Here is a 23,004-nt window from a genome sequence, read left to right on the forward strand (position 1 = left end):
ATGATAAACATTCTACTACCTGAAAGGTCCCTAAAGCCACCAAAGATCATGCAACAAAAACAAGTTGAATTTGCTTGGAGGAAAAGAAAAAAAAGTTCTTTCATACAATACCGCAAAGTAGGACAGCAAAGATTGGTCTTCCTTGAGCAAAATCCTTAACCCTAAACTACTAAGATATGTAGTAACTGGAGCATCAGCAATTGTGGGTTCGGTTATGGTCTCAGAATGGCCAGAAAGAATGAGCTTTCTTCAGAAACTCATCAGTCTATTATTTGTTGAGAAAGTAGGCTGTTCCATGTAAGAAATTGCAGAGAATTTGAAGAGATCTTACAAAGGTGTATGCTACTCCTGTCACATAATAGTCCAAACTGGGTCTAACCAGGATAGAAAGAGATATTCCTTACTCCTTATAGATATAGATTCTGTCACACAATGAGAGCTGAAACAGATGCAAATGCAGGTAAGGCAGCTTTAATAAAAGCTCATGCAACAAATCCAAAATGCAAGACAGTGGCAAAAACTTGAAACAGGCACAGGTCAACTAAGCAACAAGGCAAGATCATAAACCAGAATAGCAAGGCACAAAATACAAGGCAAGTCAGGTTTGAACACATTGAGCATTATTGAATTTCCATTGTTTGTTTAGGTACGGGTGTGATTGGGAACAGGTGTGCATGATTCAAACTCCATGTTTGTAGGCTGCAAGGTGTTCTGAGAAGTGAAGTTTCCGGCTGATTCTGGCACAGACACGACACAATGAAAGGGATTCCAGATGGGATTACACAAATTGCAAAATCACAGGATTTTGCAATGACTAACTGGAAAAGGATTTAAATAATAACCTAGTTCTTTTTCTCTATGCTTTTAGAGAATTTTCCCCATTTTTTTCCAAATTCAAATTTTCCGAATACAGTAACAAATTGGGAATCCCCATGACCTGCATCCACCATGAAGAGTCTGACTCTAATAATGACACTGATGGCCATGTTCTGTTGGCTTTGTTGGCCTGGAAGCAACTTTGCTAATGATTATGTGGAGGACCTATAGAGGGGAGAGAGATAAAGAGAGAGAAAGCAAGAGAAAGAGAGAGACAGTGAGAGGCCACCACGTACTGAAAGTACAGTACCATGTACTGTTACTTGCAGTATGGTGGGTCCCTCATATTGCACACAAATGTTATAAAACATGATTCAACAGTATAATCAATGTTACTTTCAGTTTCTCTTTGCCTTTTTTGGAGCTGATACTTTGTTGAGGCGTTGCTTGGCATGGTTATTATAGTTACAAAGACTAGAAAGCATGTCATAGCTCAGTGGGGCACTCTTTACTAAACTGGCTGGAGGAAGGCAAAACAGCTCAGTGTTGCCTTGCCAGGATACAAGTGGAGACATTCAGGTAGTCAGGAATCACATTTAGACAGAGAAAACTTTCAACTTCACCTGGTAAGTACAAATTCTGTTCTTCCATATCATATTTCTAAAGCCTTATATAGTTATATTTTCTGTATTTAATTTCATGAAGGTCAATTTGAACAGACTGAAAATTGGGCATGAAGCTTTCCATGGAGTGATGAGGCACAGATGTGTGATATCTGGATGAAAGATTTTGTCTTATTTGTGTATTTAAGATTGGTACTCAAATAGGATTCCACAGTTTATGAATGTATTTTTAGACCATGACATAAAAAGTCAGCATGATATATTGTGTTTACATCTACTGTCAGACTTTTCATTCGGGACGATATTACACAGTACAAATAGGCAGAATCCTATTGTAACGTTTGAAGTAATCCTTGCCCAGTGGGTGCAGCTCTCACATAACTTTTGCAAACAAAAAGCGAGTAGAACCAGTTTCTCTGCTTGGACCGTCATTTAAATAATTTGTATTCAATAATTTGCGTTGCAATTAATCAGTATTTCCGGCAACCGACACTCTCACGGATAAATTTGCCTCACCAGGCTTCAAAGAATAGAAATTTAAGTGAGTCTGAAATGTTGAACAGGTACAGGTATAGCACAATTACAGCACATTCTACTCTCCAGATTTACCCCTAGTTGGTTGCACAAGCTTACTATAAGGGGTCTTATATCAGTTCATGAGCCATCTTGAGCAGGCAAATTAGCACAGTCCTGAAAGGTGTGTTCTCTTCTCAGTGCTCAATTTGTGAGGTCCTAAAGGAGGGCTAAAACAGCTGTTTTTAATAAATCTTTTTAATAAAATGTCTGGTTCCTGCACAACCTAAGTTGTCCAACAGCAAATCAAGTGCACCGGACCAATTAGCAGAAGGTTTACCTAGATGTTACAGTTATTTTATGTACTTTTAACATCAATTTCTTATTTGTTATAAAAGTTATTTAGATATTAAAATTTTTATGTATATATGAATGAGTTTCCAGATCAGTTTGCTAAAATGAACATTTGATATAGCCCTGACTTACTGTACTTTAACAGGAGCACACACACACACACACACACACACACACACACACACACACACACACACATGCTTCAAACTTTCAAAACCAATCATGTACAGTATTTTAGAATATAGTGAAGTAAAGTATTATTTGAAAGGGCAATCTATATTGCATATAATCATACAGTTCACTGATGACCTATTTCTTTTAATTTTCTACCACATGAAATATCTTCATCACAAGGAGGATTTTGACAGAAAGAGACATGCCATCGTGGATTTGGTCTTGGTTTGGCTTCTCAAGATCAAATTCCAGCCCACCTTCCAATGGTGAGTCAGCCCAGTTTCTAGAAGCCCAGTACTTGTGTTTTGACATATTGTGATATAGCTTATTGCTCATATTATCAAGACTTAAAAAGATATGTAGATATCTTTCTACTTTCTATGTATTCTACAGATACATAATCTGCTTGTCCAGGCACCAGGCTATTTGTCCACCTCAAATCAATATCCTAGTACCCAGGACAAGCAGATTAAATATCAGGGTGTGTCTGCATATCTTTTCATTTACAGTTGCCTGTGAATGAACACTCAATACTCAGGTTCAGTACACTGTTGACATAACTCTACTATTAGATAACTCTAGTCCTAGCACACCACTGTCTGCATTTAAACATTTTATCAAATAAAGATGCTAGCAAATAATATCTTTATGTGCAACAAGAAAACACCACAGTTTAAAGCTTAATAAAAAAGTTTCTGTCTTTTTGTTGAGGGTACAAACATCATGATAATATCAGGAGAGGATAACGACTGGCTACAGCCTAATTAATGAATTTATGAGACTAAATATTATTCATTGTTTTTTACTGCTATATAGAATTTGACAGAGAATGGAGGCGTGTAAACTGGGAGTAAGTAACACTAATAATTGTTTACTGCATTAATTTACAGTTTACACATATTACCCTTGTTAAGTAGCAAATATTTTAATCCATTGTGGTAGAGCAGGAACTTAATCAGAAATATAGCTATTAGTATATGGCCTTGCAACGTCATGCTAAGTTCCTATTTTCATAAATGTATTATTTCTTTCTTTTGCTAGTGGGAGAGATCAACTTGAGGCAGATCTGAGAGAATTTACGATCCGTCATACAGAGATCACAGATCTCAGAATCCTTGTTCACGGAGCGGTTGGTGCTGGAAAATCCACCTTCATCAACTCAGCTAACAGTGTCTTTCAACACCGTGTAACGGACAGAGCCGGAGAAGCAGCGAGTGCAAGCAAGAGTCATACGAAACAAGTAAATTTGGTTTTCAGTTATAGACGATTCAGTTTAGTTTTCAGAACTAAATTTGTCATCAGTTTATCATAGTGAATTTTCTTCACGTGTACCTATGGTATGGATAATATATTAATAAATGCATTACATTTATATAACATATAATAAATTAAAGGTAGATAAGGTTATAATCGAGACTGAGAGAAAATTGTGTTAAAATATTGTATTGGTTTTGTCTTTGCAGTACAAACGCTAAAGAATCTGGGATAAAAATGACAGCGCCTTAAAATTTATCTTCAACGATATCATGGGGCTTCAAGATACGGGGACATCTGGAATCCACACTGATGACATCATTACTGCTATGCAGGGCCACGTGAGAGAGAACTATACGGTATGGTTAATGTTATTTAATACAAATAGACATTTCACACATACACACTTCCTGCCTGTCCAAATATATTTCTGCCTTTCCAAGTATATTCCTGCATGCCCAATATAAATTCCTACCTATATTATTTATTCCTGCCTGTCCAAGTATATTCATGACTGTCAAAGAATATTGTGTAATAAAAAATAATTGTGTATTTTTCAGTTTAATCCTGTGTCTCCTTTACGAGATGGTAATCCATGGTACAATAACGCCCCCACTCTGAATGATAAAGTTCACTGTCTGGTGAGCGTTATGTCAGCACAAACCCTCCCTGTCATGTATGATTCTGTCATCAAGAGCATTAAGGATGTCAGGGAAAAGGCCAGTGCCCTTGGTGAGTAACACGAGTAAAACTCTCAGCTTTACTATTAATCATTACTATCCATTGTCTTTTACATGAGGCAAGCAAAGAATAGTTTTTCATAAACAAGACGTAAAGATAAATCTAATGTAAATATAAGATCTCAGTTTTTAAGGTAAAAATCAAAGTGAAGGGGAAAACCTAATGAAATTTACTTTAAAGTTTGTATGAGCCTATGTGACCAAGCAAAATAAAAACATGCAGGAGTCACCCAATGTCTCCTCGTTGGTTTGTATAATCAAGAATATAATATTCAGCATTAATCCTTGGTAGCTGTAAGAAAATCATTCTCTGCATGACAGGTATCCCTCAAGTGCTGATCTTGACACATATTGATGAGTGCTGTCCACTGGTTGAGCAAAACTTGAGAAAAGTCTACTTCAGCAAGAAAATTAAGGAAAAGGTTGGTCATATAATACTTCCTGCTTTATTACATAAGTGGGTTTTTTAAATGTTGAATCCCCTTGGGCGGTAACTGTTTCATCCAAAACGTTGATCATCATTACCCAGTTTTCACGTTGTACCTATGCGCAGAGTTTCGCTACAGACCTCAAGGCTTAAATGATAAAATATAATCCTTTTTTCCTTTCTCTTCTTTATCCCCCCCCCCCCCCCCATTCAGATGTACGAATGCCGTGACGGAGTGGGAATCCCGATGAACTGCATCTTTCCTGTGAAGAACTACCATGAAGAGTCAGACACCAATAATGACACTGACGTCCTGGTCCTGTTGGCCCTGAGGAAAATCCTCAACTCTGCTAATGATTATGTGAGAGAGCTGTAACTCTCGCCCCTCTTTCAGCTTGTAGACTGGTCCAAATAAAAGCTGAACAATACTATATGTTTAGTAAATCATGTAACCTTAGAAATGCTTAGTTGAATTTGAAAAATGCGCTCGTCCTGAAATATAAATAAACATGATTTCCTGTTAAACCTGTTACAAATTAAAATAAAATATGCATGTTTGTCCTCGATAAATGTGTGTGTGTGTCTATGATCAGTGTTTTGTGTTGTGTTCAAGTGCTGCTGCTTTACTTCCAGGCTCCTGCAATACCCTCTCCCACCATCTGCAGGTACGCTCACCTCGCTGGTATACAGGGCAACACCAGAGGAAACATTAGCACATTCGTTTGTGATTTGTTCTTTCGATTTTGTGTGTGTGTGTGTGTGTGTGTGTGTGTGTGTGTGTGTGTGACCCTCAGCTTGTTTATGATTTTTTAGATGAGCTTTGGCTTTAAGTCTCTCTTATTATTTTTTAATTATCATTTTTCTGCAAGTGTGCGTTTTGTTTTAAACCCTGTTTCTTGGACATACAGATGAAAGATTAATTTTAAAGAAGGAAATCAACTTAAATATGCTGAAATATTTTGTAAACACAGTATGGTTCATCAGCCACGTATTAGTCATTCAAAAATACATGTTTACGTATGTATATTGCATTTTTGGAGATTTATTCCCACAAGCTTCAGATTAAGCTGGCTCCAACTTAATCTAACTATTCACCACACACGACAAATACTGTATCTAGCCATTTTATCTTGTAATATTATAAGTGTAAAAATTCATAGTTTAATTTAAACTATTAAATATACCGTTTTTCTGCTAGTCAGAATCCAAATTAAGGACATCATGTGAGGGGTGTACTCACTTTTGTGAGATACTGTGTACTCTCTCATCTGTGCAACCCGAGCTCAGTTTGCATAGGAAGCAAGCATACAGCCGTTAAACAAGAAGTGATCTCTTAAAATGGGTATGAGAACTAAGTCACTCATTCAGCAGTCATGTTATTCAGAGCCTAAATGGTATCTTTAAATACAGAGTGTATGTTTCTTTCTCTTCTTACATTATATAACACATCTCTGGCTTGTTCAACATGGTGTAGACAGAAACACATTCAAACTCCATGTTTGTAGGCTGCAAGGTGTTCTGGGAAATGAAGTTTCCAGCTGATTCTGGCACAGACACGACACAATGAAGGGGATTCCAGATGGGATTACAGCTATCAAGGGATTTTGCAATTTTTCAATTTTTTTTCTTTTTTTCCCCCCCACTTCAGATTTCTTAATACAGCAACAAATTTGGAATCCCCATGACCTGCATACACCATGAAGAGTCTGGCTCTAATAATGACACTGACACCCTTGTTCTGTTGGCTTGGAAACAAATTTGCTAATGTTTATTTGGAGGACCTGTAGAGGAGAGAGAGAGAGAGAGAGAGAGAGAGAGAGAGAGAGAGAGAGAGATTACTTACAGTATGACTCAAACAGATTTTATAACACGTTACAGTATAATCAATGTTATTTTCACTTTCAGTTTGCCTTTTGGGAGCTGACTCTCTGCTGAGGCGTTGCTTGACATGGTTACTATAGTTACAAAGAGTAAAAACAAGTGATAACTTGGTGTGTCATAGCTCAGTGGAGTACTCTTTACTACACTGGCTGGAGGAAGGCAAAACAGCTCAGTGGTGGCTTGCCAGGATACAAGCAGAGACGTTCAGGTAGTCAGGGAAAGAAAATAAATCACATTTGGACAGAGAAAACTTTCAACTTCACCCAGTAAGTAAAATTCTATTCTTCCATGTCACATTTCTAAAGCCTTGTATCATTCTAATCCTTCTGTTTTGATTTCCTGAAGGATATTTTAAACAACTGAAAAATGGGTATGGAACTGCATGTTACTATTCACTGATTACCTAATTCTTTTAATTTTCTACCACATGAAATACCTTCATCACAAGGAGGATTTGAAAAGAAGAAGGAGACATGCTATCATGGGTTACCTCTTGGTTTGGCTCATCAAAGGGTGAGGCAGCCCAGTTTTTGTAAACTTTTTTATTTATTGATTTATTTTAATTTTTTTTTTTTAAAAAGTAATTCCTAATATTTTATTACACAAGCCATGTTATCTTGTTAACTTGTTTTTGTTTTTTGGACCATCAGAAACAAATTCCAGCCCTCCACGTTCCAATGTTGAGACAGTCAATTCATCACTCAGTAAGTTTGGTTTTCCCCATGTAACCTATTGTAGCATATATTAAATATGTACTATATAGATGATTTGTAGACCAGATATCAGAAGACTAAAGGGTATATAGGAGGTAGTGGATTGAAACAGTGACAGCACAACTGATAAGGTAAATATAGAATGATTTATATACATTTGAGTGAGTGAAATTAAACATGTACAGTACATATATAATACCCTAGGGTGCACCCTCTAAGTTAAGCCTAAGATAAAATATATATATATACTGTATCTCACAAAAGTGAGTACACCCCTTGCATTTTTGTAAATATTTGATATCTTTTCATGTGACAACACTGAAGAAATGACACTTTGCTACAATGTAAAGTAGTGAGTGTACAGCTTGTGTAACAGTGTAAATTTGCTGTCCCCTCAAAATAACTCCACACACAGACATTAATGTCTAAACCGCTGGCAACAAAAGTGAGTACACCCCTAAGTGAAAATGTACAAATTGGGCCCAAAGTGTCGATATTTTGTGTGGCCACCATTATTTTCCAGCACTGCCTTAACCCTCTCGGGCATGGAGTTCACCAGAGCTTCACAGGTTGTCACTGGAGTCCTCTTCCACTCCTCCATGACCACATCACGGAGCTGATGGATGTTAGAGACCTTGTGCTCCTCCACCTTCCGTTTGAGGATGCCCCACAGATGCTCAATAGGGTTTCGGTCTGGAGACATGCTTGGCTAGCCCATCACCTTCACCCTCAGCTTCTTTAGCAAGGCAGTGGTCGTCTTGGAGGTGTGCTTGGGGTCGAAAAGTCGAAATTCTAAACTTGTCTTGTTCTTTTGTGCAATCTTAAGTGCATTGCGTGAAGCTATGTCATAGCTTTCCTCCAGGTGAGATTTTAAGTTATGTGCATACTGGGCATGTGGCTTGGCTGGATTTTCCCTCCCAGGTAAGCCGAATGCTAAGTCAACAGGCAACCTAGGTTGACGCCCGGGCATTAGCTCATACGGGGTGAATCCTGTGACCTCATTCCTTGTACAATTGTAAGCATGCACAAGGGGCTTAACAAAGTCTTTCCAGTGTGTTTTGTCTTGTTCCTCCAAAGTACTGAGCATATTAAGCAAGGTTCTATTGAAATGTTGTACAGGGTTTCCACTTGGGTGGTACGGTGTAGTTTGTATCTTCTGAATGCCTGAGACTTCAGAGTTCTTTTATTGTGCGAGATTCAAAATCTGGCTCTTGGTCACTATGAAGCCTTTCAGGAATACCATAATGTACAAAGAAATTTTCCCACAAACACTTTGCGACAGTTCTTGCTTTCTGGTTTGGTGTGGGGACAGCAACAGCATATTTTGAAATGATCAGTTATCACTAAAATGTCCTTGGTGTTGCTTCTATCAGGCTCTATAGAGAGGAAGTCCATGGAGACCAGCTGCAAGGGTCTGGTGACTTGGATATTTACCAATGGTGTGGCTTTTTCAGGTAAAGCTTTTCGAGGAACACAACGGTTGCATGTCTTTACTTTTCGTTCAACTTCAGCTGCCATCTTTGGCCAGTAAAATATGGACCTTACTAGATCAAAGGTTCTTTCTATACCCATGTGACCTAGATTGTCATGTAAACTTTTTAAAACAACAGCTCAAAGCTCTTCTGGCAGGACTAATTGATAAGTGAAGTTTTCTTTGTCCTGTCGCCTCCTGTAGAGGACTCTATTCCTCAACTCTAGGCATGTCCACTCCTGCAAGAGGAAAGGAAGATCAGGAAGCTCACATCTCACTGTGGGAGGAGGCTTTTCTTCCAACTCCATGTGGTAGATTACTTCTCTCAGCACTGGATCGGCTCTTTGCTTTTCAGCTAGGTCTGTATCTGTTAGTCGAGGTATGACTGGTAATCCGCCAAACTCCTCTTCTTGTTCGAAGCAGTCAGGTACAGCATCTGGATACAGTGCAAGAGATTCAACTAATGTTAAGCTTGGACACTCTTGTGTGTTGGTGGACAAGATGTTTTTCACAGATAGCTTTGACCACTTCATCACTGTATTGAGGACACTCATCTACTAAATGACGTTGCACAAATCGGTCAATGCGCTCATGCTCTTTCTTGGATATGTGGTCGTTTATCAGCTCTGTTTGAGGATGTCTAGAGAGACCATCCGCATCTAGATTTTGTCTTCCCGCTCTGTACTGTACTAAATGAGAAAGTAGAAAGAGCAGCCAACCACCTATAGCTAGTGGCATCAAGTTTAGCTGTTGTGAGGAGATGGGTCAAAGGATTACTCTCTGTTATAACAATGAACTGACTGCCATGCAGGTAATCGTTAAACTTTTCTGTCACACTCCATTTAAGTGCTAAAAATTCAAGCTTATGGGCCGGATATCGGGACTCACTGTGCGACAATCCTCTGCTAGCAAATTCAATGACACGCATCTGTCCCCCCTGCTCTTGGTATAATGCAGCACCTAACCCTGTGGTAGTAGCATCTGGATGCAGAATATATGGTAGTTTAGGATTAGCAAAGCCCAGGACAGGAGCATTGGTTAGCTTGTCGATGATTGATTTAAATGCTTGTTGGCACGTGGGTGTCCAGTGGTTGTTAAAGGGCTCTTTTGAGAGGAAGTAGCACTTGCTTTTCTCTTTCACTTTGGCACCTTTGTGAAGTGGTGGGTATCCTGCAGTCAGATCATTGAGTGGTTTAACAATCTGGGAATAGTCTTTAACGAATCTCCGGTAATAGCCGGAAAATCCGAGGAATGATCTTAACTCTTTGGAATTATTTGGACTTGGCCAGGTTTTTAAAGCTGGGAACTTTTCGGGATCTGTTGCTACACCATCCTCTGACAATACCTGTCCCAAATAGCGGACAGATTTCTGGAAGAACTTGCACTTTTCAGGTGAAAGTTTCGATCCGTACTGCTTGAGACGATCGAGAACATGTAGCAAGCGGCTCTCGTGTTCTTCTAATGTGTCAGAAAATATTATCAAGTCATCCAGGAAGACGAGTACTTCCTTGAGATTAATGTGCCCCATACACTTCTCCATTAATCTCTGGAATGTGCTTGGGGCATTTGTCACTCCTTGTGGCATACGGTTAAATTGCCAAAACCCCAAGGGACATGTGAATGCAGTTTTAGGCTTGTCTGCTTCTTCGAATTCAATCTGATAATAACCAGATTTAAGATCTAGCACAGAAAACCATTTTGAAACACTTAAAGCTGAAAATGTCACTAAGATTTGGTAAGGCATATGCATCTTTCACCATCTGGAGATTCGACTTCTGGTAGTCGATGCATAGCCAGACATCGCCATTTTTCTTTCTTACAACCACTATGGGTGAAGAAAAAGAAGATTCTGACTCTCTGATTACTCCACTCTCCAGGAGCTCTTGGAGATGTTTTCGAACAGCATCTAGGTCTTTGGGATGTATCGGTCGAGTTCTGTGTTTAAACTGAGTGTCATCGCTCAGGTTGATGCAATGTTTCACTTTTTGAGTGTATCCGAAATCTAATTCATGTTGAGCAAAGACCTCTGGCATGCTCTCAAGCTTTTCTGTGATGTGTTCCTTCCACACTTGGGGTAGTGGAGAATCACTAAAGTTGAAAACAGGTTTTGACTCTCGATCAGGTAAGTGTTCACTTATTGTTGAACCAGAACTTGATACACGGTTCTTTTGAATGTACGCTTTGTACAGCATATAATTCAGCAATTACACATTTGGGTGGTATTGTCACACTATGCTCAGTCTCATTTGTAAGCACAACTGGTAGATGGCAGGGCTGATGTGTTGGTAATGTAAATAGACAGCTTTTAACTACTATCCCCCCAGGTAAGTATGATGTAGCTGGATGATGCACTACAACCCATTTATCTGAATGAAGCCCATGTGAGGTAACTGACCCTTCTAACACTACTGATTACCCTGCAGGAATAACCGCATGTTCTCTGCTTTGAGATCTCACCAACCCAAGATGACCATCAGTGGTTTGTTTTTGTTGTAGTTCTAAGGTTTTTAAAACTGCCCTGTAACCAAAAGGAGAAGGCTGATGGTTAGAGGATTTAGACTTTGTGTACTGCTCATAGAGCACATCAAGAGTATTTGTTCCTATTAAAACTAGGGATTCTGTGTGTACCTTAACATCTGACACAACCAGTGCAAGAGTTGGCACTTCAATATCGTTCTCAAAAAACTCTTCTGGGAAGGTAACATTGATTTCAATGTAGCCCTCGTAAGGCACATATTGACCCTTTGCACCTTTGTCTTCTAGTTAATCGTCAAGGGAATGAATAGGCTGTTCTGATAAGTGTTGCTCATAAAAAGACCGGGAAACTGTAGTGACCTGTGAACCAGTGTCTAATAAACAGCTACATGGTTTACCTTCTATATTGACTTGTGCAGTACATTTTGTACCTGTTAACCCTTTAGGTAGTCTTGTTCGTTTTTCAGCCTTTTGACACTTTAATGAGACATATTTCAGTTTGGGACATTTCAAATTCGCTTCAGTCCCCGTCTGTCCCACGACAGGAACTGGTTCTAGTTTAAAGCTGCAGATGAGTGACTATTTTGGGTTTCCCACAGGCGTTGTTTATCTTTTAACTGCTTGCACTTGGTGGCAACGAGTACAGAGTTTGGTTCATTATCACAAGTGGATGGAATGTGACCATCCTCACCGCAACTAAAACAATACCAGGGTTTAGGTTTGCCTGTTTGTGTTTTGCTGGTGGTTGTTCGAGGTTGAGAAACAACATTTCTTGGCTTTTGTTGCTCTTGTACTGGTGTGGTTTCATTTGTTTCCTTCTGGAATTCTCTCTTTCACTTCTGGCACTTAGCAGTCAGAGCTGTCAGTTGACTCTGAAGCTCGGAGATCTGCTTCTTCAGTTTTTGTGTTTCAGTGGTAAGAGACACTACATCTGATTCCTTTTCACTGGCCATCCACGCACTTTGTGTGTGTGAGAGCACATGTTGTTTGGAAGCACCTAAAAGTTGCTTCATGTGGGTAGCTTTTGCATTGTACTTGTCTTCTTCAGTACGAAGGAGTAGCAGTAGCTCAGCAAAGGATGGAGGATTGATTTTTTTTTCTGTTCTAACTATAGGTCTGCAATCAGGTTATCCCAACAACCTCTGAAAAAATTGCTTGAGAAGGTGTTGGTTTGCTTTCTCAGGATTAATACCACCTCATTTTATTGTCATGCTGAAAGCTACTTGTAGTCTGTACAAGTAGGCCGATGGTTTCTCACCTGAGTCTCGTGAGGTACTCATGAACTTGGCGAAAGGTTTGTCTCTGTACTCAACGGTGCCAAAAGCTGAATCTAACAGCTGAATGTAAGTTGAAGGTGGAGTTTCAGGACTTATATGCTTGATTACATCGGCTGCTGGTGGCAGGAGGCTAACAAGTATCCTTCTAGATCTGTGTAGGTCAGACACTGCTGGGTCTTTTAGAATCAGTCCAACGTTAGACCGCCATGTGTCATAGTCTGCTTCACTATTGAGTCAAGGACATTTTCCTGAAAATGCTATGAGCCTCATAGGTGCACTTAACTGAGGAGTTTCTCCACTTCAGGCGGGGTAAGTACATGTGTGGTGAGTACAGTAGTTTCGTTCACATTCGAAGATGTTTGTGGTAGTTGGGTCTCAACATAAGATGTTCTATGAGCTGATGCAGGTGTCATGGATGTAACCTCTGATGATGGCTCCGACAACACCTCAGGTAAACCAGCATCATCTTCGGACTCAGTAGGAGTGACAGCCTCACTCATCTGAGTGAGCATCTCCTTGAACACTACTTCAAAGTCTTTACCACTAAGTTTTGCAACTTTCTTCAATTCATCAATGTAACTCTGGGTGGTGCTGCGTCCTACCTGCTTTAAGTGGACGCTCGACAGTGATTTTACATTATAAGTTACATCAGGATCACTTGACAATTGATGAATGTAAGGTAATTCGGGCTCAAGAGATTTTAGTGCTGATCCACTTTGAAACGCGAGTATTTCATCTTGGTGAAACGGTAAACCGGGTTTACTAATAATAATTTGTCTAGCAATAGAAAGATATTTTTTTAAAACATCAATTAGTTCTTCATCTACCTCTGTTCTAGTTAATCCACTGATTATCAGTGAGTTTGGAATTTTAATTCCCTGCTCTTCAATTATTTCCATGTTATTAATAGTATAATAGCTTTCACAATGGTATGTATGTTCAAGATTAACTGTTATTGTTTTAATCCACTACCTCCTACATACCCTTTAGTCTTCTGATATCTGGTCTACACTTGTTACCTTGTTAACTTGTTTTTGTTTTTTGGACCATCAGAAACAAATTCCAGCCCTCCACGTTCCAATGTTGAGTCAGTCAAGTCATCACTCAGTAAGTTTGGTTTTCCCCATGTAACCTATGGACTGTGGAGTCTGGATAATAACCAGAATGGGGTTTCAAAACTTGGATACATTATTGTGTGTATGCACCAGAACTGCACATTACTTGTAAGTAATGTATTTGGAACAGGTTTAAGACTGATGCATTTCTCATGCTTTCTAGATAGAATAGAATTTCTGGGATGAAAAACTATCCATTTATAACAACAACAACAACAAATGTAAAAACAGGAGTAAACTTGTTGCAGTGTCTCTGTTGTAAAAATCCTTGTGTAAAGACAAAAGTGTATGTGTCTAGCAATCAGGTCCATTTTTTTTTTTAAACATGGAAATATATTGAACACACTGCATGTCCATTGACTTAGAAACTTACAGGTTAGCTATATTTCACATATAAATGCAAAACTGTAACCAGGGTAACATTATTTTTTTGTTTGTTTTTAAGAATTTGATAAGCCATGGAGGATAATGCCTTGGGGGTGAGTTGTATTAACTTCCATAAAGAAATGTTCGTATTTCAGCCTCAAAACCTGTTAGATTTTGACAAAACTGTCCATTTCTGCTCACATACTGTATCAGTGTGACATATTCTGATTTTCTTTTATTATTGACGATTATTGACTTCTTCTTAATTAAAGTTCTTCTTCAATCACTAACTACATTTACATTTATTCATTTAGCAGACACTTTTATCCAAGGTGACTTACAAATGAGATAATACAAGCAAAGTGATGTATCAAGCAGAGAACAATACAAGTAGTGCTACCATAAAAGATCCGTTAATTGAGTTCCAGAAGAAGGAAAGTGCGCAGAGTAGAGTTGCAAGTTCCAGAGTAAATTTTTTTATTTTATTTTTTAAGAATGGGTTGGTTGTGTTCACGGAAGAGGTGGGTCTTTAGCTGTTTTTTGCAGATGGTGAGAGATTCTTCGGTCTGGATTGGAGTAGGGAGTTCATTCCACCACTGAGGAACAGTTAGTTTGAATGTTCTTGAAAGGGACCTTGAGCCATGCTGAGTAGGTACTACTAAGTGTCGGTCGTGGATTGATCGTCGTGGATTGATTGATTTTTTTTCTCCCTCTCTCCTTTTGCCGAGCCCCACACGAATTTATGGAGATACTAGAGATCCAGATCCTTTCTGCCTCTGGATGGAGCTCAAGTCTTCTCTAATTCCAGACTGCTGTGACTACGGCTGCTCCTAAGGCCATACAGACTTCATATAAATCCATAATGAACTTTTTCACACTATCTGTTGTTACCCAGATGAGGATGGGTTCCCTTCTGAGTCGGGTTCCTCTCAAGGTTTCTTCCTCTTAAAACATCTTCGGGAGTTTTTCCTTGCCACCGTCGCCACTCAGTGGCTTGCTCAGTTGGGATAAATTCACACCTTTAATATCTGTATACCGTGTTGATACTTCTGTATAGCTGCTTTGAGACAATGTCTATTGTAAAAAGCGCTATACAAATAAAATTGAATTGAATCGCAGATTGTGTGAGGGAATGTAAGCCTTCAGCAGAGAGTTGAGGTACGAGGATGCTGTTCCAGACAACGTCTTGTACGTGAGCATCAAGGCCTTGAATTTGATACGGGCAGCTACAAGAAGCCAGTGGAGGGAGATGAAGAGGGGTGTGCCCTCTAACTGCCAGGAAATTAAGTGGCAGGATGTTACCGATCCTTCTGTGATGTTTTGTGTTTTTGATAGGAACAAAGACAGTTTAGGAGAGAAACTGAGGAACTTTAAGCTCTGCAGTTCTGATGTTAAGTTTGTCAGGATTCTGGTTGTTGGTGAAGTTGGAGCGGGAAAGTCCAGCTTTATAAATTCAGTCAATAATGCTTTCCAAGAGCGAATCACCTGTGGGGCTCTTGTTGATACAACATCTGGAACCAGTTTCACAAAAATTGTAAGTACAACTTCTCAACATATTCACTGGTCTGATTTCTTAATGCAGACAGATAAACCAGTTTGATTTAAACTAAGGTCATTTTCACACTTCCAGACAAAAGTTTTCAAGCTCAGGACTGGTTCAGAGATACAATCCCTGGTCCTCTTGAAAAAGTCGGTCTATGGCTCGCTTCAGCCGAACATTGGAGTGGTCCAATGACATGCCTTTAAAATGTTTGTTTTTTAAAACACCCTAAAAGCCATAGTGTGTGGACCTCAGCTCTTAACGAGGCACAGCACTGTACAGTTCAATATTGTGTTTAATATGGAATTTGATCCTGAGTCAGAATCATATACAATCTGTGTCTTTTTCTTACAGTACAAAACCCATCATATCAAGGGGAAGGACGGCTCCCATTTACCTTTTGTGTTCAATGACATCATGGGACTTGAATCTGCCGATGGACAAGGCGCACATGTACAGGACATCATCACAGCCTTAAAGGGGTTTCTTGAGGAAGGATATAAAGTGAGGGGAACATTTTACTCTCACAATATGACACAAAATTACTTTTAAAAATGTTATGCTATATAATGTTAATACAGTATGTATGAGGTTATATATTAGAATATTGTTCAAATAGTGTTTGAATATCGTTGTACAGCTGTAGTTCTGTAGTAACTTACCTACACTGATTTTTGCACAGTAAAACATCTGTAATATTTATTCTTTCGCCAATTTGCAGTTTAATCCTGCTACTCCTGTGTCTGAGAAGGACTCCAACTACAAAACAAATCCCAAAGCTTCTGATCAAACCTTCTGCCTGGTCAATGTTATAGCTGCAAACAAAGTGTCACTCATGAACCAAAAGCTTATTCAAAAGATGAAACGGATCCGTGAGGTGGCTTCAGAGTATAGTAAGTACTGTTATTATAGTTTAGAATCATCTCGAAATGTTTTTATATATATATATATATATATATATATATATATATATATATATATATATATATATATATATATATATATATATATATATATATATTGGCACAATTATTCCCCAAAAACATACCATTGTGTTTGATTTGGTCCGAAGGTGTTGATTGTTTTTCTATAACAGCAGCCCTGACTGTAGTTCTGACTGCAAAACAAATCACAAGTTTAGATTAATCCGTTCATTCTAATAGTTTCTATAGTAACAACTCACACAGGGACTTTTATTTGTTCTATGGAAGGAGTCTCCAGTTTCAACACTTTGTAACAGTCAGAGGTAAAGCTGCAACAGAGTTTTCTGATCTTCAGGACAGAGGAGATTATGATTAGTGGTTTCTCAGTAACACGACAAGCTGTGATTTTTATCTTATTAACATCAGGGGAGAAAATAAAGAGAGAGGCTCGTAAGAGAAACTGTTTATAGCTGTGAGAGCAGAAGCGATAACAGAAGATAACTTCTATCATGGATGTTCCACAACACTGAATGCATCTAATTAATAAAACTTTAATTAATAAAAATTGTAATCAGTGATAAATGACTGTAATAAGAATTAAACACTGCAGGACGTGCTGTTATAGGAAAATCATCTTTGGGGTGGAAACATTTGCAGTAACTTTATCACACCACCCAGTCACTGATAATTTCCCTATAATAGCATGCTCCCCGAGTGTTTTAGTCCTTTCATATCATATTAGAATTCCTGTTTTAGTCTTATTGAAGATAATAAACTGTTCATCCTATTGTACAGATTTGCCTCAAGTTATCATCGTGACAAAAGTGGATGAAGCCTGTCCACTGGTTAAAGATGACCTAAGAAAGGTGTACACCAGCAAGAAGATCAAAGTAAAGGTAATTGTGTAATTAAATGGTGTATATTAGGATTGTAACTGATTACAATATTGGGATTGAACAGATATGTTCTCAATGAATGTAAATACTGATATGATTAGAAGGCACCTTTATTTACTGTGTTTGGCTCTTTTTATCAAATAGATTTTTTATCATATGTAATCAATTTTAAGAATATTACCTTGTATATTGCAAATGGGTTTTTTTTTTTGGTCATTCCTAAATAAACATGCTCAATCATTTTAAAATGAAACCTTCCTGGAAATCATAAAGGTATTAAGGGACCCCAGTTTGTCTCGCAGCAGCACTGTTTCTCAGCTTTGTAGTAGGTTCTGATAGCAGGTCCAGTTGAATTTTCTGATATTTCTTGAAATTTACAATCCCCCCCCCCAAAAAAAAACAAAAAAACAAAAAACAAAACAAAACAAAAGTAAATCTAATAATAAACTATTATTGTATTATATCCCATCAACTATAAACAGCAAAACACAACAGAAAGTTCCACAGGGCATCTGGTTGAGGTGTTAAAGTTCTGGTCTGCAACCTGCTATTTTTATGGTTTGTGAATGAAAATGATTTCTTTTTTCCTAACAGCCCTGGTGTTTTCTTTCTTTCTTTTTTTTTAAATAGTGTTTCTGGTGCATAGTGGTAAACTTATTAATTCATCAGTTAAATAAATGGTTTGATACATCTATTTATTTAGATGCAGGAGTGTAGTAATCTGCTGGGTATTCCACTGAGCCACATCTTCCCTGTGAAGAACTACCATGAGGAGGTGGATACGAACGATGACATGGATGTTCTGATCCTCAAGGCACTCGAGCAGATTGTGCATCTCGCCAGTGATGCTCTGGAAAACCAAAACCCTAGTGAGAACTCTGAGTGAAGGCTTTTTTTTTTCCACTCCTACACTACACTAGTGCAGTGTCCGGCTTGTGAAAAGAATAAAACAGCATGAAACATTGTGTCATAGCTAGTCTGTAACATGTGTAATGTAGATATTATTATTATTATAAATCTCTTTCTTCTGGTTTGTGTTTGATTACTGGAATTGTCACCAAAGTATTGCCTACTGCACTTTGGACTTAAGTAACTTCTATGCTATTAAATTAATAAATATAAATCAACTGAAAAAAAGTGTTCGTTCATACATAAATATGCAGGACTAAAACATCCAAAGAACGAATCCTCTTTTCATTAACTACCAAGGAACACTGACTAACTACTCTCTCAGTAATTAGGGCTAGGCCTCGGGAAATAAACTTAAGGAAGAACACCTCCAAAGAGGGGGAAACAAAGGGTTACACCACACTGGGCTTGAACCTGAGGCTGGAGGATGGAGAGACCAACATGCAGCGCAGTGAACTACCAACCCTGCACAAACAGACCATGGAGTGGGCCTAGCCAAACGCTCACGAGGAGTAAACTGAAAATAAAAGGTCAGAGAGGACCGACTTACAAAGGAAATAAGTAAACTAAAGTTCATTTGTTTTTTTGTTTTTTTTAAAGCAAGGAACTGGAGAAAACCAGAGAAACCCCAAAGTTTGGTCTGACACAGCAAGAAAGTTTGAGAGAAATGGGGAAACTGTAGAGATACACACAAGAGTGTGTTCCAAATTGCCGGTGTCTCCTCAATACAGCACTCAACAAGGAGAACTCAAGACTAAGTGTTCAAGCAACCTATAAGAAGCCCTTAAATAGGGGAGTCACAGGTGGAGCTGGTTTTCACTAATCACTGAGGAGCAGCTCTCTGTTTCCCTCTGGTGGTGGGCCAGTGCCATGGTGAACTATCCCTTATGTTATTGGAGTAGTTTACAATTAGCCAAGTATTAATTACTGATTTATTTCACATTTCTCTTGCAAAAATACAGCAAATAAACTTTTAGATATATATAAAAAAAACTATTTGCAATTTTAAAAAAATTACTACGAGATGTACCATGATCAACAATTCAGTTTGTAGAATTTAATGTTAATAGTATTTACACCACAGTGGTACTGAATGCTTGTTTCCGATTGGTCAGAAGGTATTAATTCATTTTCTATACCAGGAGCTCTTGCAGTAGCGTTAGTAGATAAATCACAGGTTTATATTAATATGCTCATTCTAATAATTCACCTTTTCTATAGTAACAAACAGTAGGAAAGAAATACCCGGATGGCGTACTGCTTCCGGTGAAAACACCCCTCAGGCAAGGTGCAAAGATATCCTACCAGAGGTAAGTTACCTGACCCTGGTTTTGTATAGAGTTTTGGTATTTTATACCTCAGTTGTCAAAAATATTAAAATGTTCACATGACAAAGTTTTCTTTAAGCAAGGAATCTCCAGGGTCAGCACTTTTTAACAGTCAGTGTGATTTTGACTGAAGACTGATATGAAGACAGTGACATGGGTAACATGACAATGTGCTTTATTTTTGTCTTACTAACATAAAAAAGGTATTGACTGTTAATAGCTGCTAAGTGATGCCAAGAAACTTATCATGCTCACTGACCTTGATTACCTGCTGCAGCAAAACATATTAAAATGTTTTGTATTAGATGTGTTTATGTGAATCATGTTGTGTATTTGTGAATACATTTAATGATTACGTGAAATATCCATCCATCCATCCATCTTCTACCGCTTACTAGTTTTCAGGATCACAGGGAACCTGGAGTCTATCCCAGGAAGCATCGGGCACAAGGCGGGGTACACTCTGGACAGGGTGCCAGTCCATCGCAGGGCACAATCACATACACACTCACACACCCATTCACACACTACGGACACTCTGGACACGCCAATCAGCCTACCATGCATGTCTTTGGACTGGGGGAGGAAACCGGAGTACCCGGAGGAAACCCCCGCAGCACGGGGAGAACATGCAAACTCCGCACACACAGGGCCCCAACCAGCGGGACTTATGTGAAATATAATATAAAAAATTATAGAAATAAAATAGACCTGAGGTGAAGCTCTACTATTAAAACTACTGTGCAACAGAGGCTGATGTAACAGTGCACAATTATGGGGCTATTATGGGTGCTCCTGGGAGCTAAAGAGAAAATATCTGTGTGTTTTTGATAGAGAAAGACATGTAGATGCAAGAAGTTGAATATCCAAATGGTTTCTAGAATGCAAAGCCACCGTCTTTATCTGTAATTGTTTTGTGCTCCAAATATTACATTCATATTTGTATTTAAATCAGAATTGGGCTTCCTTTCCATTCATAAATCAACTAACAATTTGCAGAATATAACTTGCGGAACTTTCTGGCGAGTTCTTCTATTTATAGTGTGACTGAAAAGTCAGGAAACAGAATACAGTATGTTGAGCAAAAGTGTCAATCTGAATATGTTGAGCAACAATCTGCAAAATTACCAGGATGTCTCACACGTCAGTCTCGGTCACGCCTACTCGGTCCTCAGACCTTCAGTCTAGCTGATTTTAAAATCAGATAAATTAGCATGTTAGCTAAGTTTTTTTTGGTTGTGTATCTGTGGTTGTAAATTGTGCCTTGCTTTTTGTTCTGTTGCCATTAATTTCACAATTAAAACAGATTTCAAGTGCATTTTAATTACCTTTTGCAGCACAAAACATAACATCTAAAATATTAGAGATGTCTGAATTAAACAACAGATCGCCTAATAAACTCTTCAGGAGTTAAAACTCTAATATAAGACATTAATATAAGGCCAGGACTACAATATAACATTTCAAATGTTATCTTTCCACCGTTAATGTTTAAGAGTTTAACGCTGGAAAGATAATGTTTGAAATGTTGATGCTGGTCTAAATTACTTTCACTTTTAGTTTACAGTAAATCATGTTCTTTTAAGGAGCAGTCTTATCAGGTAACAAACGTGTGTGTGTGTGTGTGTGTGTGTGTGTGTGTGTGTGTGTGTGTGTCATGCAGAGAGAAAGGGATCAAACAGGTAATGATCCAATATTATCAAACTGTGGATCTGTACATCTACCTAGAACTTCATACACGTTTAGAGTCGCATTCAGAGTTGAATATAGTGAAGAGTCGAAACTGAAATGGTGACTTTGTTCAATTTTGGACACAGTTAACTCTCAGCATCAAATAATGAATAAAAATAAAAGCTAAACTACAGTAAGGGCTGAAAAGTAAGTGCTATTGTATAATCCGTAAAATAATGAGAGTGAAAGCTGCACTGTTAAATTAAAGCAATCATTAAAGTCACGATTACATTCTGTTCATGAAATTGTCCAAACAGCCAATCATGTGGCAGCAGCATGATCACTCCGATCCAGGTGTTTAAGAGGCATAGTGAAGAAAGACCACACCCACTTCTGATTTACGGCTGAATACAAACACAGATATGAATATTTGCACACCGATACAAAACTAATACAACTATGAAATTACACCGTGGCATCGTTTCCTCTTTTGTTAGAGAAAATCTGTTCAGAGTTTTGTTATAGTGTCAAAACTGACTGAAAGGCATTTTTGCGTATATACACATCATAAATATATCAGTACTGTATATTAATCATGACCGTGTAAAGCCGTACGTGATTTTTTTTTACCTCAAGAATTTTGGAGACACACTTCCTGTTTGATGCTGACCACAATACATTAAAGAAAGAAAAAAAAAAAAAAAAGATGTCTTTATTTGTCACATTACAAATACGCTGAAATGACAATTTGTAAATACGGTGAAATTATTTTCTTGGCATATCCTCGCTCGTTTTGAAGTCGGGGTCAGAGTGCAGGGTCAGCCATGATACAGCAGCCCTGGAGCAAAGAGGGTCGAGGGCCTTGCTCAACTCAAGGGCCCAGCAATGGCAGCATGCTGGGGCTTGAACCATCAACCTTCTAATCAGTAACCGGTAAGCCACTACTGACCAACTGATGCCCTTATATGATCCATCCATCCATCCATCCATCTTCTATACCGCTTTATCCTTTTCAGGGTCACGGGGAAACCTGGAGCCTATCCCAGGGAGCATCGGGCACAAGGCGGGGTACACCCTGGACAGGGTCCCTTATATGATGTCACATGAAATTAAGTGATGTTATTTATATCACGCAGTTCCTCTTCACTTATCACCTCAGTTTTGATCTTCACTTATCAGGATTGTCCCAATTCACCTGAAGTCACCCTGCACATTACCTTACAGGGCTCAATAACCGTGTTGTATAATTTTTTAACAAAGTTGATCATTAATATTATCCAGTGATAGCTAGATGATTATCTACGGCCTTCTGTGTTTGTAAAATGCTTTTACTTTCCATTTGCATTGGAATTGAGGCCAAATGAGAGGCTACATGTCCATGTCCATATGTGTGTGTGTGTGTGTGTGTCAGAAACAGAAAGTGTGCTAGGGTTCAAAAACCAAAAGGTATAAAAGTGGGGACTGGGGAAGCTGCTCTAACAGTCGACCCAGTCAGAAGCTGTGAGTACATCTTTACAAATCTGTGAATTAACAAACAA

At 38.5% G+C, this 23,004-nt stretch overlaps 2 protein-coding genes across 3 annotated transcripts; both read left to right on the forward strand.

Moving 5' to 3' along the window:
- Positions 1 to 3,968: 3,968 nt before the first annotated feature.
- LOC128602053 (interferon-induced protein 44-like) lies at positions 3,969 to 5,990 on the forward strand. 2 transcript variants are annotated; one of them, XM_053615582.1, is made up of 3 exons: positions 3,969 to 4,093; positions 4,295 to 4,466; positions 5,116 to 5,775. In XM_053615582.1, the coding sequence occupies exons 1-3, from the start codon at positions 4,007 to 4,009 to the stop codon at positions 5,130 to 5,132; spliced, it is 276 nt and encodes a 91-aa protein (XP_053471557.1). In that variant the 5' UTR covers positions 3,969 to 4,006; the 3' UTR covers positions 5,133 to 5,775. The 2 variants fall into 2 exon arrangements, 1 of the variants encoding a protein (XP_053471557.1); XR_008384792.1 differs by lacking the exons at positions 3,969 to 4,093; positions 4,295 to 4,466 and adding an exon at positions 4,481 to 4,896 and having other exon boundaries at positions 5,116 to 5,990.
- A 144-nt stretch (positions 5,991 to 6,134) lies between these two features.
- Positions 6,135 to 18,646, forward strand: LOC128602050 (interferon-induced protein 44-like). Its single transcript, XM_053615578.1, has 10 exons — positions 6,135 to 7,048; positions 7,231 to 7,295; positions 7,433 to 7,486; positions 13,772 to 13,825; positions 14,279 to 14,312; positions 15,535 to 15,733; positions 16,094 to 16,243; positions 16,461 to 16,632; positions 17,458 to 17,558; positions 18,262 to 18,646. The coding sequence occupies exons 2-10, from the start codon at positions 7,256 to 7,258 to the stop codon at positions 18,442 to 18,444; spliced, it is 987 nt and encodes a 328-aa protein (XP_053471553.1). The 5' UTR covers positions 6,135 to 7,048; positions 7,231 to 7,255; the 3' UTR covers positions 18,445 to 18,646.
- Positions 18,647 to 23,004: the final 4,358 nt, after the last annotated feature.

Source organism: Ictalurus furcatus, chromosome 26 (genome assembly GCF_023375685.1).
Source record: "Ictalurus furcatus strain D&B chromosome 26, Billie_1.0, whole genome shotgun sequence".
Lineage (NCBI taxonomy): Eukaryota > Metazoa > Chordata > Actinopteri > Siluriformes > Ictaluridae > Ictalurus > Ictalurus furcatus.

Bases quoted from the DNA above. Each gene is read 5' to 3' on its own strand.
- LOC128602053 (XM_053615582.1), top strand. From the start codon at position 4,007: ATGGGGCTTCAAGATACGGGGACATCTGGAATCCACACTGATGACATC. The intron at 4,094-4,294 runs GTATGGTTAATG...TGTATTTTTCAG, and splicing joins ACGTGAGAGAGAACTATACG to TTTAATCCTGTGTCTCCTTT.
- LOC128602050 (XM_053615578.1), top strand. From the start codon at position 7,256: ATGCTATCATGGGTTACCTCTTGGTTTGGCTCATCAAAGG. The intron at 14,313-15,534 runs GTGAGTTGTATT...TGTTTTTGATAG, and splicing joins TGGAGGATAATGCCTTGGGG to GAACAAAGACAGTTTAGGAG. The intron at 15,734-16,093 runs GTAAGTACAACT...TTTTTCTTACAG, and splicing joins GAACCAGTTTCACAAAAATT to TACAAAACCCATCATATCAA.